We start from the raw sequence: 12,337 nt of genomic DNA on the forward strand, positions 1-12,337 counted from the left end.
CATATTAAAGGCAAAAACATGTCAAAAATAGTATTTCCCTTAAAATGTTCAACAATAAGTGTCATAGGTGAGGTGGTTAGCTCCCTTTGTTAATTACTTGTAGACCAAAGATCAAATCCTAGTCTAAGCATTATTTTTGCTGAATTAGGAAGGCACGAGCGGGTGTGCCCAATAAAATCGGGGAGGACGTGGAGAGAATTGATGGCGTTGGATGCGTGTGACAGTTCTGCCACACGGTTGCCATATATATATTTTGTTTTTTTTTGAAAATCCTGTGTATCCAATATCTGCAGGGGATGGAATCCAAACGAACCTAGATCACTGCAATGACAGATACACCAAGAGAGGAGAATGTTGCACCCTTTTGTTTCACAGTGTGTGTGTCTGATCTTTAAACCCGGGATGCCCCAAGAATCTACAGCGTTTGCACACGTAGAGGCATACCAGCCATGTTCTCCATTGTTTTCACAAGATGCTATTTGGCTCTCCTTTGTTTTTTGCGACCCCATTGACCGTGTAATCCATGAGAGGGACCTGGATACGGTCAAGCCTCCATCCATGATCTCCCACTGCTTTGCTTAAGGTAATGTTAATGGAGGAGTAAGAAACAAGCTTACCACCATCACCACCACTACTAATCTACCACCACCACTCCATGTCCATGGCTACATGTCATGTGAGACCCACCGCCCCCCGTCCCATTCCTCCTCCCCCAATTCCACCACACAACGGTCCTCCGCTCCGCTCCGCTCGCTCTGCCCGCACCGTACTGTTCACAAGGGGCGTGGGCGCCGGCCGCCGCCGCTGACCGGACCGATCCGTCCGTGCGAGCACCGGACGCGGCGAGGAGATCCCGGCTGATCTCCGGTTCTCAGACGCGTCTAGCTCCAGCGGGAGGAGGAGGCGGCGTCGTCGATCTCGGCGGGGGAAAGGCGCGAGCTTGGGCTTGCCTGACTTCTTGCTGGCGGCGGGGGCGAAGGGGAGGGCGGCGGCGATGCTGCGCCGGAAGTCGCCGTTCGCGGCGGCGCCGGCGGCCGCCAAGCAGGGGGAGGGGGAGGAGGCGCCCGCGCGCAGGCCCGGCGCGCCGCTCTCGCTCGCGGGCCTCCTCGTCTCCATCTTCCTCGTCGCCATCTTCCTCTACAACGAGGACTCGGCCGTCGTCAAGGCCCCAATCGCCGCCCTCGACGCCGGGGCCGGGGCCTCGCGCGCCCGGTCCGCCCCCGACCTCCACCTCCTCCACGAGGTCAACCCCCGCCCCCAGCAGCAGCAGCGGGAGCAAGGGGAGGAGGACGAGGGGCGTCGCCATGTGGAGCAGGTGGAGAGCAGGAGGAAAGCGAGCGACGGCGACAGGGTGGACGCGCCCGCGAGAGCCGACAAGCGCGCCGCCCCGGCCACGACGACCACCACCACGCCTCCTCCCAGCAGCAGCGGCGGCAACACCACCACCACCACGAGCAGCAGAGCGGCGGTGGCGGCGCCGGAGCCGGCGGCGTGCAACCTGTACCAGGGGTGGTGGACGTACGACGCGGAGGCGTCGCAGGTGCCGCTGTACCGGGAGGCGGAGTGCGAGTTCCTGACGGAGCAGGTGACCTGCATGCGCAACGGCCGGCGCGACGACTCGTACCAGCGGTGGCGTTGGCAGCCGTCCTCCTGCGACCTCCCCAGGTACCCATCGTCTACCTCCGGCGCCATTGTCGTCGTAGATCTCAACCCAACCCAACCGAGAATATTGAATCTCGGTGTCCAGGTTCGACGCGCGGGCGCTGCTGGAGCGGCTGCGGAACAAGAGGCTGATGTTCGTGGGGGACTCGCTGAACCGGAACCAGTGGGAGTCGATGGTGTGCCTGGTGTCGTCGGCGATCCCGGCGCGGGAGCAGAGGTCCCTGGCCAAGTTCGTCGGCCCGAACGGGTCGCTCAACGTGTTCAGGGCGGCGGAGTACAACGCGACGGTGGAGTTCTACTGGGCGCCGTTCCTGGTGAGCTCCAACTCGGACGACCCGCAGGCGCACAGCGTGGCGGACCGCGTGATCGCGTGGCGGTCCATCGCCAAGCACGCCCGGCACTGGCGCGCCGCCGACTTGCTCGTCTTCAACACCTACATCTGGTGGCTCAACAACTTCGAGATGAAAGTGCTGTGAGTCGCTCCTCCCTCCGACCGTCCTCCGTTGCCGCTTGCTCCGGCGATGGATCAGTGAGTGATGTAGGTGGAATGGTGGTTGGCAATGCAGGAAGAACCCTCGGGCGATGCCGGACAAGTACACGGTGGTGGACCGGCCGGTGGCGTACAAGGAGGTGCTCAAGACGTGGGCCAAGTGGGTGGACCGGCACGTCGACCCCGGCCGGACCAAGGTCTTCTTCATGGGCATGTCGCCCAACCATGGCGTGTAAGTCACTCGCTCACTCACCAGCTCTCGATCAGTACACTAGCAGTATCAGTACCAACTTGTTCATTGCAAATGCATCGGGTTCCTCCATTCCCGTGCGATTTTGTTCTCAATCACGGGTAGGGCTGGGATTCCAAAACAAACAGGCTTCTCGGGCAGTGCTAATCCCGGGTAGGAGTGCTAGACTATTGCATTACCAATTGTTTAGTGAGGGCACAAATCTTGGGTGGAGGGTAAATAATCCTGATCTCTGACGGGCTGACACGTGCTTCACATTAGGTGAGCTGCCCGCTGCCCGCCCGCACCACCCCACAGTGCGAGAACCAGAAACTTCGCAGGAGGGGAGGCACAAATCCGTAGAACCAGCACAAAATCCAGCCCGAGAGAGAGCACATGGGCATGGGCAAACCTTGGGCTTGGCTATTGAATTTCAATTGTGCCTGCCCCCCGGAGCTATCCCGCTGGCTACTAGTACTACTAGTACACGGCCTGGTCCAAGAGCAACTCAGCAGTCTCACTTAATGAAATCTTCAGTTGAGAGTTAGTGAGAGTTGAGAGCCGTGCCCACACTAGGTAAGGCAGCCCAGTCTCTTTCATCGGATCGGTCTCGGTCTCTTGCTTGCCAAGACCCGGCTGGCGCAATTGAATTGCAGCCCACTTTTCATGTTTAGGCCTGAGGAAGTCACACGCGAGGGACTGAGGGGGAGTGTTAAACGAATTATTTGTGTGTTGCACATGTGTTGATTTACTAGTAGGTACCCTAAACAATTGAACTACTCCATAATTCAACAAGTAGGTACGTGTTCCAAAACTAGCTACGACACGACAGGCCAAAAGCTAGCTGGACTGGGACTGGACTGAACTGGACTGCTGGAGCCTGGAGCGATCGATCCCATCGGAGTGTAGCCACGTTCGGAACAGCTGTGCAGCTTGATCGCTGGAGAGAAGCATGGTACGTACCATGTTGCCTGCTTAAACCAAGCTGAGCTTCATGTGATGCGCCGTACCGTTTTGGTCGATTTTTTGCTGGCAACTTCCGCTTTAAATACTGTAAGAAAATAATGATTCTACACACACACAAATGGGTATCGACAAGCACGTGAACACACCATTCCACCAAAAAGCAAGCAAAAGAAACAACCAAACAACACAAACAAGGCGGCATGTGTTCCTCAGCCCGTGTGCGAGGCAAATCATGGCGATGGCAACCTGACCTTAACCTGCATCACGAGTGTCGCCGGCAACTCGCCGGAGGAAACTGAGTTCTCATCAGCCATCTCTGTCCGTGTTATTACAAGCTTTTTACTAACGAGTGTGTATCTCTCATGGACGTGCACAGGCCGGACGCGTGGGGCGGGGGGCCGGGCGCGATCAAGTGCGCGATGGAGACGCAGCCGATCCTCAACCACACGGGCCCGCTCTACGTCGGCACCGACTGGCGGCTGCACGGCGCCGCGGAGGCGGTGCTGCGGTCCATGCGCCGCGTGCCGGTGCACCTCGTCGACATCACCGCGCTCTCCGAGTTCCGCAAGGACGCGCACACCTCCGTGCACACGCTGCGGCAGGGCAAGCTGCTGACCCCCGAGCAGCAGGCCGACCCGCGCGCCTATGCCGACTGCATCCACTGGTGCCTCCCCGGCCTCCCCGACACCTGGAACCACTTCCTCTACGCCCAGATCGTCGCCGCCCCTCCGCCGCCGGCGCAAGCGCAAACCCTCATGCAGTCGTCGTCGTCGTTGTAGCATAGCCTAATTAGCAGTCGTTGCTGTGCTTGCTCTACTGATCTTCCTTTTTTTCTCTATGGGTTTTCTCTCTTTTTTGTTTACGTAACAATCTGTTGTCAAGCCGTGAGTAAGTAATTCTTTTGTAGAAGCACGAAAGGCTCCGGAAATGTGTGTGTGGATGGAGTGGCGCGACGATGGAAGGTGAAAAAGGAATGTGGACCACTGCTCTGATGAACTAGTAGTTGGGTCATTATTCCTGTTCTTGTTTTTCATCCGTGGCTCAATGATTATTCCTAGGAAAAAAGGTAGTATATCAAGAAACCAGAGGAAGCAAGAACACAGGTGACGTGAGCTCGGTTTCTCCAGCGAGTCCCCATCATGAATATACGCAATCATCACCATTTCCTAACCAGTGTCACGGCCGGCCGCAACATCATCGTACTTCCCATTGAGTTTTGTTGGTTTGAGACACCAACCTGGGTATGATGCTGGCGGCAATGTGGCCCGTCACCGCGTATAATGAGTGAGGGGTGGGGGCAGCAGTGGCCACCAGTGGCACTGGCATTTGTGAGTTCTCGGATGGGAGCGGCCAGCTTGCATCACCCCACATATTCTCGTAATTAAGAGGGGCTGTTCAAAGCGGTCCAGTTGAATCTTCTGCCCGCGACTTTACGCTCGCAGGAGGCACGGCGTGGCCAAACAGTGGCAGGGCCTACACCACATGCACCAAAGGAAATAACGCTAACCGACACAAAACATATGCGGGGTTCTAAAAAAACTGATACAGCTACAGTGATATGATGTCGAATATTAGGATATAAATGACCGAGCCGACACAAATAAATATCAGATTTAACACGCTGCAAAATGTCTGCATAATGAAAGCAAAAGATACAATTTTATTCCAAGGAAGGTCACTAACTAATGTACCGAGTGAGCAACGATACGCCTGATGCAGTATATTCCACTGAAATCCTAGAGTGTCTTCTCCTTATCCTTCCATGCTAATATTTGCCTATACAAGCAACAGGAGTAAAAGACTCATCGAAAAGGTACTTGGGCACTTTTCTTCTCTTTCACAGACCAGCACAGGGTTGCTTCTTCTCCGAAAGCCAGAAAACCGGATGCAATGCCTGAAGTGCAGGGCTTTCAAAACTGCCGCAAGATCTTCATCTATCAGTTTCTTCTGGTAGCTTAACATTTCCAAAATGTATCAGCTCCATCTCGTCTTTCCAAATCTGCGGGTCCAATCACAAATGCAGTTATCAACGGAACAAACCAAACACGCAAGCACAAGAAAGAAAAAGATCAGATAACACTAGCAGAACAGGTGTGAAGTACATACGTTGTGTCGGAATTCAATCCTAATGTGAGGAACATTTGTCTGGTGGATGTCATTGCCGTCGGGACCTCTTTTATAGTAGTTTCTACCAATCCAGTGTGACTAGATAAGAAAAGAAAAGAAAGGCCAGAGCTTACAGGGAGTCCATGACTTGGGTTATGTAAGAACAGAGGAAATTGGCAAATGAATGTACAATGCGTACCTTCAGCCTATGAGAGAAACCAGACTGGTACACAGAATTCCTGGCTATTTCACACAAGTCACAAGAGCTAAGCTTCCACAGCTGCCACAAGTAACAGTCGATAAAGAATTAGGCAGGTCTCTGAGTGGGCATGGAACAGATCACATAGTGGGAGGGAGCAAAGGAATTTACCGAAGCAGCAACACTGTATTCTTCAACCAAAGGTTCTTTTGTTAGGTGAATTTGTAAAGGGTCGTCAGTTGAGAGAGAAACATTCAGGCCTCTTAAGAAAAATGTTGGGAACGGGTTCCGGTGGTAGTCAATAAACAACGAGTTGTTGCTCAAAGGAGACATTGCAAGACCAATCTGATTGCAGGCAAAGAAATATGATTAGTTTCTTCTGAATAATGTCCTTAAAAGATACATAGAAAATGGCAGTGCTAACCTGAGCAAGATAATACAAGTACTGGAGGACAGGGGACTTCTTTAGATTCACCCCGTGAGCAATATTGTGAGAAGTGAGAAATGCTGCAGCAAGATGATCAATATCGCCAGCCTGAAGACAAGAAATCATTAAGACAACGTGTTCAAGTCAAATACAGATATGTACTCCCTCCGTCCCAAAATTCTTGTCTTAGATTTGTCTATATACGGATGTATCTAATACTAAAATGTGACTTGATACATCTGTATTTAGACAAATCTAAGACAAGAATTTTGGGACGGAGGGAGTATATTAGATGCAGTATGGGTATACCTCTCCACAGTGTGGACGAAGTTTGATTGTTGTCATGCCCTTGGAGTCACGAAGCTGCATACAAAATGTTCTCTCTATTATTTTTCAAGTTTTTTATGAAAAATAAAGACACAGGAGATCTGGGCACAAAATGTTATTACCTTGTTCAGTGTGTAGAGGTTAGCATAGCAATAGTATACATAATATGCATAGGCTGGATTGAAAACATTAGTCCATTGCTCAGGAGTCGGCATGTGTTTTGTTGGGCGCCTTTCTGGTTTGCTTTCATCATCCACCAAATCTAAACCAACAACCTGAAGATAATAGCATGAGAAATAAAGATGGCTGGAGAAAAATGTCATGAATGGTCCTACAAGAGAATAATAGTGTCAATGCACTGAGCTTTGAGGGCCCTCTTAGTGGAAGAAATTTGGAAAAAATCCTGCTGACTGATGGTTTTATACTGCAGGCAGGTAACTTTCTCAAGATTGTCCACACTTTTTCTACTAAAGTAGAGAACAAGATTGATCTTTCAAGCATTGGTCAATAAATTTTTCTTTAATAAGACACACAAGTCAGTTGCTTTTTCTATTTCATACAATTGCAAGATGACTAGATTAGTGTTGAAAGCCACATCAACATAACGCAGAACAGTAACAAATATATAAAGTGCTTCCACTGACCTGTTCTAAGAAAACGTGCAGCTGAGGATGTGAAGAAGGATCAACAGTTACTTCAAAAAGTGGAAGAAAAATGTTGTCAAGGAGGTTCTGGAATGAATTAATCGTGCCCATCTCCCTGTATACATTGTAAATCCGAGGAATCTGCAGAGAAAATTAAACACCACATCAGTGCAACTACTCCAGGTAAAAAAGTGATTTATGTTCCAGTCCGGTTTTAGACAAAGGATATACATTGATTAATGAATATGTTAAGAGTGAATATAGAAATTGGAAGACCAGAAATACTGAAGAGGACAACATAGCGCCATTACCTGGATTAACCAAACAACATTCTCGCTGTACAATTCGTTATTCACTATCCAACTTGCCATCTGATCCCACTCACTTTTCTTTCTCCCATAAATAGATATTCGATACTCAGCCATCTGATAAAGATAATTGGAGTATGAGCATTAGCCAGAGCCATATAGCAAAAAAAAGGGCTAGATCAATGTGTAAACACTGCTTGTACATGAGTAGCCAATATTTCCACATTAAAAATTAAAAATATGAAAAGAACTATCTCTAACCCTCGACAAATCAATATAGAAAGAAGAAATCACCTGATATTTGCTTGCTTCAAGGTCAGCAAACACTTCTTTAGTTAATTCAGCGAGGAAGCGACCTAGTAATAAGACAGGATAATAGTTAACAAAATCATCCATGTACAGTCTATGTTGGCGGTGATTCTATTGCAGGACATAAGTTTAACAGTAGTACAACAGCTGAAATAAGAGAAATGAAAGAGAGTATACACATTCAGGCAACAAGACAAAACATATGGGCACCTTGAATAAGGTTGTCCTGCTTAAGAAAGATCTCCCTGAGGCGAGACTGGCCACATGGATTATATTTCAGATTGAACTTGTCAAAACGGTGAAATGTACTCTTATCAGCATGCACGTCCAAGAGATCAACATTGAGGTCATACCTATTGAGAGAGTAAACAGGTTACTACAAAAAAGGTAACAAGAAGATAAATAACAGCACCATCAGATAAAGGATTTCAGTTACCCAGTCAAGTCCAAACTCTCGAACACCTCCTTAAGAGTCAAATAGGTCCCATCTCTAAAAATCACAACCTACATAAGTGAAATTTTGGAGCATAGGTCAAGTGCAGGACGTTCTGTCTCATCAGGTTTATTGCTACGTGAGACAACATCAACAATCAGGCAGGAAGGAAGTGGATGTACCTCATCTGGTTCTTTCTTCAATTTTGACTTAATAAACCTCAAAAGATGCTTCTGGTTCATGCATGCAGAGTGATGAACATGAGTATCAACCTTCCTGACATTGTAGAAGTCCCTGTGTGGTGCAGCTTTCTGGGCAAGCAGCTCTCTATCGGCATTGACCATCAAATGAAGATTAAATTTCTGAAATTACACAAGCATGAAAACAGAGGTCAATGTACAGAATAAAATAGCTTGCGCATGCGACGTCATCAAGTTCTCAGTGAGATTTATAAATCAAGCTAGTTTCACAGGCCAGTCTGGAACAAATTCAATATATGCAGGCAACAATAGAGCAAGTGTTTGAAAGGAACAAAGTTCAAAAGAATTACTTGCTCTAGAAGATTTAAACGGTGATGACAGACGGTTCGGATATCCCCAGCCGCCAATACACGAAGGATATAATGCATATCAGTAAAGAAGGTGGTAGCATCAGCAACAGGATACAGTCTTTCTTTAGCTGCATCAACAAAGACAACGTGATGATCAACATGCCCCAAGCTAAGAAAATCACGAGAAACTAGAAGAAATGAAATGGTTTTTCACTCACAATCTTTACTGGGGTACAGATGAACAACACCATCAACCATTTCAAAGTGATGCTGAAAGAAGGGAAAACAATGTTTTAGGGAAAGGAAAGCAGATATATGTGTAGCCAGTCATTATACGCATACCTAGAGAAATGCACTTACTTCAGTTTTGGTCTGATGTTCATAGTTGAACGGGTTTGGGTTAGGTTTGGGGGTACTAGGATCAGTTATTATTTCCTTCTCCCATGGAGCAACTTCTTCTCTGAAGATGTACTTCTCTCGTAGCTCAAGACATTTTTGAAGAACTTTGTACGCTTCAATTTCATCATGAGAAGGAGTTTCTGAGGCAAAATCAAGAATAAGTACAAGAGTAGCAACATGTAAGCAAAGAACACTAGCTATAATAGATTTTATTCTAGTGATCAAGATCAACACAATCAAGCTGATGCTATATATAGATAAAGGAATGGGCAAAGATGGCATGCACTGAACAGTGATGTTCGAAAACAACAAAGCTGGAAGATATAATGAGACAATCAACATTGGACCAAAATTATTGAACAAACAGATATAAGGCGAAAAAGCATACCAACAGCTGTAATATTGATCCTACTGAAAGTTTCATGCTCAGGTTCCTTTCGAAGTATATCAGCTGCTACTGGATTTAGCTGGATCCCATGGAGACTGCCAGTTGCACTGTGAGATCTAATCATGCTCGTTGATGGTATGTCCCCATTCTGATCCGCTTTAACAGGAACCGGGTCTGATCCCTGTGAAATTTAAAACAATGTTAGTCTATCAAGTACAGACATAACTAAGGTATTGCAAGTAGGAAGTTGTTTCTGAGCATGAATTTTGAGGAAATGCAAAAAGGTTGCAGAGAAATACATATCTAAACTCTAAAGGGAAAAAAACAAATTAGTGTGTGAGCTACATGCAACTTAACCTTACAAGCTTTTCTTGATTAATTCATATGACTCACACCAATACCTTATACCTATATATAAGGAAGTAAACCTCATAAAGTTGTGTTGGTAGACATGTTTCCATTCAAAGATTCACTTAATAACAATGAAATTAGTGAAGATCTTTACAAACCCAACATGTTGTCACTCAGAAAACAAATTATCTACAAAAGTAAGCAGCAAGCACTGCTTGTCAAAGCATATGCATCTTGCACTTACAATAGCCCCATTTGTGCCAACGTAAACAGCATCTTCATTTTTGGAATCCGGCTCAAGATCAACATCCTCATCTGAATCTTCGATGCTCTCAAATGTGCTGACTGCAGGAACAGAGGATTTCGGTGTCGTTGGCCTAACCAGAGACCCAACTCTTTTGTTCGCAGCTGGAGATATAGTGGGCTTGCCTGAGTGGTAAAACAGGCCAGCATTAGCATAAAACGTCATGGGAAATTGCTTGCAGGTTACAACTGTTACAAAACATGCTTCCTGGTATTCAGTGCTTAAAACTGCAAGTGAAGCCATGTCACAATACACACTACACACTACTGTGTCTGTTTCTATTGTTTCATCACTACACGCGAAGCCATATTTGGAAACACCGAAAAGAGCTTAGATAAGTTATTAATGAGCTGGATACATTTCCCGGATGCATAGTTTGGAGCATCGAGTTTTGCCAAAGCTGAAACCCTACATAAATCTGAAGTGTACGATATGCGGCGAATAGGAACTAGGTCAGTGGTGAGTACTGAGCCACAATGGGATGGATAAATTAACCCGGCCGACGCTAACACCGCTCTTCGGTCGGAAAAAAAAATCACCACCACTGACGAACTGCATCGTATAGCGCACTGAACTACTGAACAAATCACGCGGACGGGATCAGGCCTGTGAATAGTCGATGCCTCACACTGCCGCAAGCGCGCACATACCGCGCCGATCACATGGCATAGGGCGGGGATGCAGGAATCAGGAGAGCGGGGCGTACCCTCTCGGCCGGTGTGGAGCGGCGGGAGCCCCGGCGGGATGGGGAGGGTGCGGCGATCGTGGTCCCGGTGCGGGGGAGGGCCGCCGCCGTATTCCTCCTCCTCCACGTCCTCCCGGTCGGGGTCGCTGTCCTCGGCGCCGTCGGGGAGGAGGCGGGCGCGGCGGCGGTGGTCGCGGTCGAGGGAGCGGGCGAAGCGGAGCAGCTGGTCGAGGGTCTTGCGGTGCATGTAGTAGGCGGACGCGGCGGCGAAGGAGGCGCCGACGAGCGCCGCGACGGCCAGGTGCAGCGCGTAGGACGGGGAGGGCTCCATGGCGGCGAGGCGGGGCGGGGGGTCGGGGGCGGGCGACGGTGATGTGAGAGGAGCCGAGGGAGGCGGCGGCGGGGGCGCGGTTATATGAGGGGGGACGGGCTAGGGGAGTTAGGGGAAGGAAGGGCGCTGGCTGACCGGTGGGCCCCGGCTGCTGCGCACGGGGAGTGGGGTTTCGTGTGCGCATTTCGCTGGAGACCTTGGAGTATATCCATCGTCCACCTCGGAGAAAAATGGAGCATATCCATCGGTTGTGTTGCTACCACTGTTTTGTATTTTTCTTGGAGTGTTTTGTCATTTCTCTGCTCATACAAACGACCAAGTTGGTGAAGATGATGTACCCGTCGTTCGTCATCATTTCTGATCATCCGATTTACATCTAACGCGTGGCAGATAGGTTGGGGCAGTTTTGTAAGACACCCTATCACTTTGCTACACATTTGTAGAAAACTCCTTAGAGCATCTCTACCAGACCCCGTATAAGTGGTCAAACCAGTAAAATAACTGTTTTTCACAGTTTCAGTCGAAAAAACGGACCCGAACAAATCTCTTAAAATCATTCAACCCTTCAAAAAAAATTACAGGGCCCAGTGAACACATGCCCAAGACCCGTGTATCTTCAGTTTCGAAGGCAATTTTGCCAGGGCCCTGAATAACAGTCAATGCTAGCAGTTGGGGAATTTCAACTCCCGCCAATGCCTTGAAGCTCGCCGCCTGCAGTGAGCGCATCGCGGTCGCCCGTTCACCCGACCGCCGCGCCCGTCTGCTCGTTGATGCGAGCAAGCTAGCTAGCTACGGTCGCGCTAGCTAGCTGAATCGATGCGAGCAAGCTAGCTAACTGAGTCCGGCCGCCGCCCGCACGGCCCTGGCCTCCGCCTACGCGTTCTGGCCGTCCCGCGTCTCCCTCCTCCGTCCGTCGGCCTCCGCTCTGGTGGTGTCTTCCTCGTCCGCATGTCGGTCAGCGCTTGATTTCAAATTGATGTGAGGAAAAGGTATATTCAAAGAATATTCTCTTTTACGGGTTGATTATATGGGGTTTGTTCGGCCGCCGCTCGCGACAGCCCGTAAAATCGGTTTTCCGTGAACTATAAAAGCGATATAAGAGTCCGCGATATAAAGGATCTGCTAGAGATTCTTTTTAGGTTTTATACTAGCCTAACACATAGACGCTTTGTTGTTTTCTTGTGGGAAGCATGGACACTTTGTTAGTTGGGTGTAAAATAACCATGCGC

General features: G+C 48.9%; 2 protein-coding genes across 2 annotated transcripts; one reads left to right on the plus strand and one right to left on the minus strand.

Moving 5' to 3' along the window:
- The first annotated feature begins 648 nt into the window (after positions 1-648).
- On the plus strand, positions 649-4,380 carry LOC125535494 (protein trichome birefringence-like 28). The gene is made up of 4 exons (XM_048698555.1): positions 649-1,665; positions 1,748-2,134; positions 2,229-2,384; positions 3,724-4,380. Exons 1-4 carry the CDS (start codon positions 995-997, stop codon positions 4,124-4,126), a joined length of 1,617 nt encoding a protein of 538 aa, XP_048554512.1. The 5' UTR covers positions 649-994; the 3' UTR covers positions 4,127-4,380.
- Positions 4,381-4,906: 526 nt separating this feature from the next.
- Positions 4,907-11,163, minus strand: LOC125535493 (probable AMP deaminase). Its single transcript, XM_048698554.1, has 19 exons — positions 10,799-11,163; positions 10,033-10,217; positions 9,438-9,618; positions 9,011-9,189; positions 8,869-8,920; positions 8,651-8,778; positions 8,283-8,462; positions 8,104-8,171; positions 7,878-8,020; positions 7,653-7,714; positions 7,362-7,475; positions 7,051-7,191; positions 6,529-6,681; positions 6,389-6,442; positions 6,077-6,187; positions 5,824-5,997; positions 5,653-5,733; positions 5,454-5,552; positions 4,907-5,346 (listed from the first exon to the last, which is right to left on the minus strand). The coding sequence occupies exons 1-19, from the start codon at positions 11,106-11,108 to the stop codon at positions 5,278-5,280; spliced, it is 2,484 nt and encodes an 827-aa protein (XP_048554511.1). The 5' UTR covers positions 11,109-11,163; the 3' UTR covers positions 4,907-5,277.
- Positions 11,164-12,337: the final 1,174 nt, after the last annotated feature.

Source organism: Triticum urartu, chromosome 2, assembly GCF_003073215.2.
Source record: "Triticum urartu cultivar G1812 chromosome 2, Tu2.1, whole genome shotgun sequence".
Classification (NCBI taxonomy): Eukaryota; Viridiplantae; Streptophyta; class Magnoliopsida; order Poales; family Poaceae; genus Triticum; species Triticum urartu.